Raw genomic sequence first — 4,358 nt, forward strand, 5'->3', positions numbered from 1 at the left:
GACTTCCTCATTGACGTAAACCAATCCCATATCCCTAAACCATGACTGACGGAAATAATTCAGTTGTGAAACAATAAAGATGTTTATGATTTTCAAGTTCAGAACCTATGTAACTTTCTGGCTCATTGGATGGGTGGGCATCACAGTTCAACATTATGTGTCCCTAATCAAACTGGATGACAATATTTTTTTTTCATCTGTATTGACCTGTTTGAGTTGTATTGGATTCACTGGACATAAGAACACAAAAGCCTTACCATATTGATTATATTCTCATATTTTCTCTCCATTTTGAAACTTTTATGATGATGTAGAATATCGATATGTGAAAAGGTCTCCCATTTTAACACCTTCATAAATTTTCTCTCTGTATGAATTCTTTCATGATGACAAAGGTTATACAAATGTGGAGTAGCTTCACCATGTAAATACACTCACGGTCTTTCGTTCCAGTATGAATTCTTTAATGACATAGAAGATGATTGTGAATAGTAAGTTTTTATTAGGAGATGACTGTTATGTGAACAGGCTTTACCACATAGATTACATTAATAAGGTTTCTCTCAAGTCTGAGTTCTTTTATGTTTTGGAGATCACTGTTACTTGCAAAGGCTTAAACTAGTTGATTACATCCATAAGAGTTCTCTCCAGTGTGAACTCTTTTTTGTATTAGAAGACTACTGTTACATGTAATGGATTTACCACCTTAGTTACATTCATATACGTTCTTTATGTCATAGGAGATTATTATGTCAAAATGCTTTATCACATTGGTTACATTCATAAAGTTTCTATCGAGTGTGCTTCTTCTATGTACACGAAGATTGTTTTGACACATTGGTTATATTCATAGGGTTTCACTCCAATAAGTGTTCTTGTTCAAGATAAGTCTTATATGAAAAGATTTCATGACATTAGTTATATTCATAAGAATTTTCTGCAACAAAGACTTTTATGTCTTAGGAGAACACTATTATATGCAAAGGCTTTACCACATTGGTTACATTTATAAGGTTTCTTTCCAGTGTGATTTCTTTTATGTACTATGAGACTACTGTTACATGTAAAGGCTTTACCACATTGGTTACATTCATAAGATTTCTCTCCAGTGTGAGCTCTTTTATGTACTAGGAGACTACTGTTATATGCAAAGGCTTTCCCACATTGGTTACATTCATAAGGTTTCTCTCCAGTGTGAGTTCGTTTATGTATTAAAAGATTACTGTTACATGCAAAGGCTTTACCACACTGGTTACATGCATAAGGTTTCTCTCCAGAATGAGTTCTTTTATGTCTTAGGAGATGACTGTTACAGACAAAGGCTTTACCACATTGGTTACATTCATAAGCTTTCTCTCCAGTGTGAGCTCTGTTATGTACTATGAGACTACTGTTACATGTAAAGGCTTTACCACACTGGTTACATTCATAAGGTTTCTCTCCAGAATGAGTTCTTTTATGTCTTAGGAGATGACTGTTACATGCAAAGGCTTTACCACACTGGTTACATGCATAAGGTTTCTCTCCAGAATGAGTTCTTTTATGTCTTAGGAGATGACTGTTACATACAAAGGCTTTACCACATTGATTACATTCATAAGGTTTCTCTCCAGTGTGAGTTCTTTTATGTACTAGGAGACTACTGTTACGTACAAAGGCTTTTCCACATTGATTGCATTCATAAGGTTTTTCTCCAGTGTGAGTTCCTTTATGTCTTAGTAGATCACTGTTAGATGCACAGGATTTACCACATTGGTTACATTTATGAGGTTTCTCTCCTATATGTATACTTTTATGTCTTAGGAAATGACTTTTATGTGCAAAGGCATTACTATATAGGCTACATTCATAGTGATCTGTACCAGTATGCATACTTTTCCACGTGTGGGGAGTACTGTGATGTGCAAAGACTTCATATTGAGTATCTTCAAGGAGTTTGTCTGCACAATGATTGTTTTCATACCTGCAAAGATAATTGGCACATATGACACCTTTTCCACATTCATTACACTAATGGATGTTTTTGCCACATGACTTAATTTTGCGATTTGAATTAAAGGGAAAGAAGTACATTTTGAGTTTTCATCAGTATTGTTATATTCACGGTGTTCTCCTTCTCTATGGGTTGTTTTGCATATTTGAAAATACCTGTGATGGTAAAAATATTTGTTACCTGGCTCACATTTATTATATACTTTTTTCTATAAGATGTTTTACCACATATTTGTAGAAAACTGAAATACCTCAGAGCTTTAACACAATGACTGGATTAATAACTTTCCCCATACTGTGTGCCATACTAAATATGTAAAGATAACTGAGAAAAAGAATAATTTGTATATTCCTAAAACTTATTTTTTTGCAGTGTGCTTTTGTGAGAATTCCTAATGAAGGTGAATAACCAGTTAATTGATGTTGGTGTATATTGTGTGAAAGTGTGCCAGAATATGTGAATAATACTGACGAAATAATAGTATTGTTAGTTGTACAGCCAATCACCTGTCCTATATTTTGTAAACATTTGTGCTTCCTTATCTATTGGAAATAAGAAAGAGCTAATAAGTGATAGTAGGGCACAAAATGGAGGACAGAACTCCTGAGTGAGAGAGGGTTGCTGGAAAGAAGAAAGCAAATGACAGGCCACTCACCAGCATGACAGTGAGGTTAAAAGATGGATACGAACATGAACAAAGAGGTAGAACTGGCCTTGCTTTTGGACACTGTGTTAGGGGAAAAATAGGGTTCAGAATCTGCCCAGGTAAATTGCCTAAACTTTAAAATATTAAAAAGCCTATGTGTCATTCTTTGTACTGATGGCAGCTCTAAATAGCCCATATAAAGCATAATAGGTATCAATTTTTAAACATCTATTCAAAATGGGGAGTACTATATCTTTTAGTTGTTCTGGGTGGTACATTGTTTCTTTCAATATACATATATTAAAATGACTTAAACTCATTGTGATATATCATGATATCACTAACTATTAAAAGAATAATAATAAATGACATGATTTCATGATGCATTCACACATTTGATTTTTGTTCATCACAGACATGTGCTATAGGGATTGTGATTTTTCCACAACAACATTTTTGACTCTAAAAAACTGCCCTTCTCACAAAACTTAGGCATATTACTACAAGTATATGATTAACCCCATTTTACTATGGACGAGTTGATTAGTATAATGTTTTGGATATACTTTCATCACGTATTTACAGTATTTTCAAAGTATTCTGGTGTTTCTTCTACTTATTTTGTGACACACAAGTTTTAATGAAATAACTAACTCTTTTTAGGAGGAAACTGAATAGTGAAGTTCACCTGTATTATTTTATCATTATTGTGAATACATTTGGCAATATCTGAGTTGTAGGATACTAAACAAATTGCAGTTTTACCTCATAGTGCTAATGAGTAAACAATTTAAACATTGATCTTGCATAAGTATGATTTCCTTGAATTCTTTCTTAGAGGAGTGCCTTGCAAACACACATCAAATACGTAACATGGAGGTACATGGTTTAGTAACAAGTTAGTCATCATCAATAAATACACTTAAAACAGTTCATTTGTACTGTTCATTCTCTTTCAAACTTCCAGAATATATTAAAATTTTCTCAGAACCATATTCATATCAGGTTACAATGAAAATTACCTTGCATGACTTCTAGAACTTTGACAATGCTCTTCTATATTATGACTTTCCCAATTGTAGCCTAAAATACAGTAACAGAAAATGTATGCTTTATTATTGGAAATAATACAAAGTTTAAGTCGTGATCTATGGTCAGTCAAAGAACCATTCATCTCATTCTTCCTCATCCTCAAGAGAAATTACAGAAGCACATCAATAATGAATAAAGTGTTTCTCCATATTTTAAGAAGTAAAGAAAATTCACTTTCCTACCTATAGCAGTGAGATTCCTGTAGGTCTCTAGCATCACATCTTTGTAGAGATTCCTCTGGGAAGGATCCAGCAAAGCCCACTCTTCTCGAGTGAAGTTCACATGCACATCATTGTAGGTCAATATACTCTAAAATAGCCACACACGTGTACAACAGAAAGCATGATACTTAGAATACTGGCGATGTATCCTTCATTTACAGTATTTTCAAAGTATTCTGGTGTTTCTTCTACTTATTTTGTGACACACAAGTTTTAATGAAATAACTAACTCTTTTTAGGAGGAAACTGAATAGTGAAGTTCACCTGTATTATTTTATCATTTAACTAGGCTACAGACTTGCAAGAGAAATGTCAATTAACAGATAAAGATGGAGAGAGACAGAGTAAACAGAAAAACAGTACTGAGCCCACATGAGAGAAAGAGTATAAACGATTCCTGACTCTT

At 33.6% G+C, this 4,358-nt stretch overlaps 1 protein-coding gene across 1 annotated transcript; it reads right to left on the minus strand.

Annotated features, from left to right (window-relative positions):
• Positions 1-533: 533 nt before the first annotated feature.
• On the minus strand, positions 534-1,698 carry LOC132650992 (zinc finger protein ZFP2-like; the record flags this gene model as incomplete). Its single annotated transcript, XM_060376316.1, is given in 2 exon segments — positions 534-583; positions 957-1,698. Coding segments are annotated over 2 exon segments (792 nt in total), but the record flags the coding sequence as incomplete, so codon positions are not given.
• Between the last annotated feature and the right edge of the window lie 2,660 nt (positions 1,699-4,358).

This window comes from Meriones unguiculatus (assembly GCF_030254825.1).
Source record: "Meriones unguiculatus strain TT.TT164.6M chromosome 13 unlocalized genomic scaffold, Bangor_MerUng_6.1 Chr13_unordered_Scaffold_37, whole genome shotgun sequence".
NCBI classification, from domain to species: Eukaryota; Metazoa; Chordata; class Mammalia; order Rodentia; family Muridae; genus Meriones; species Meriones unguiculatus.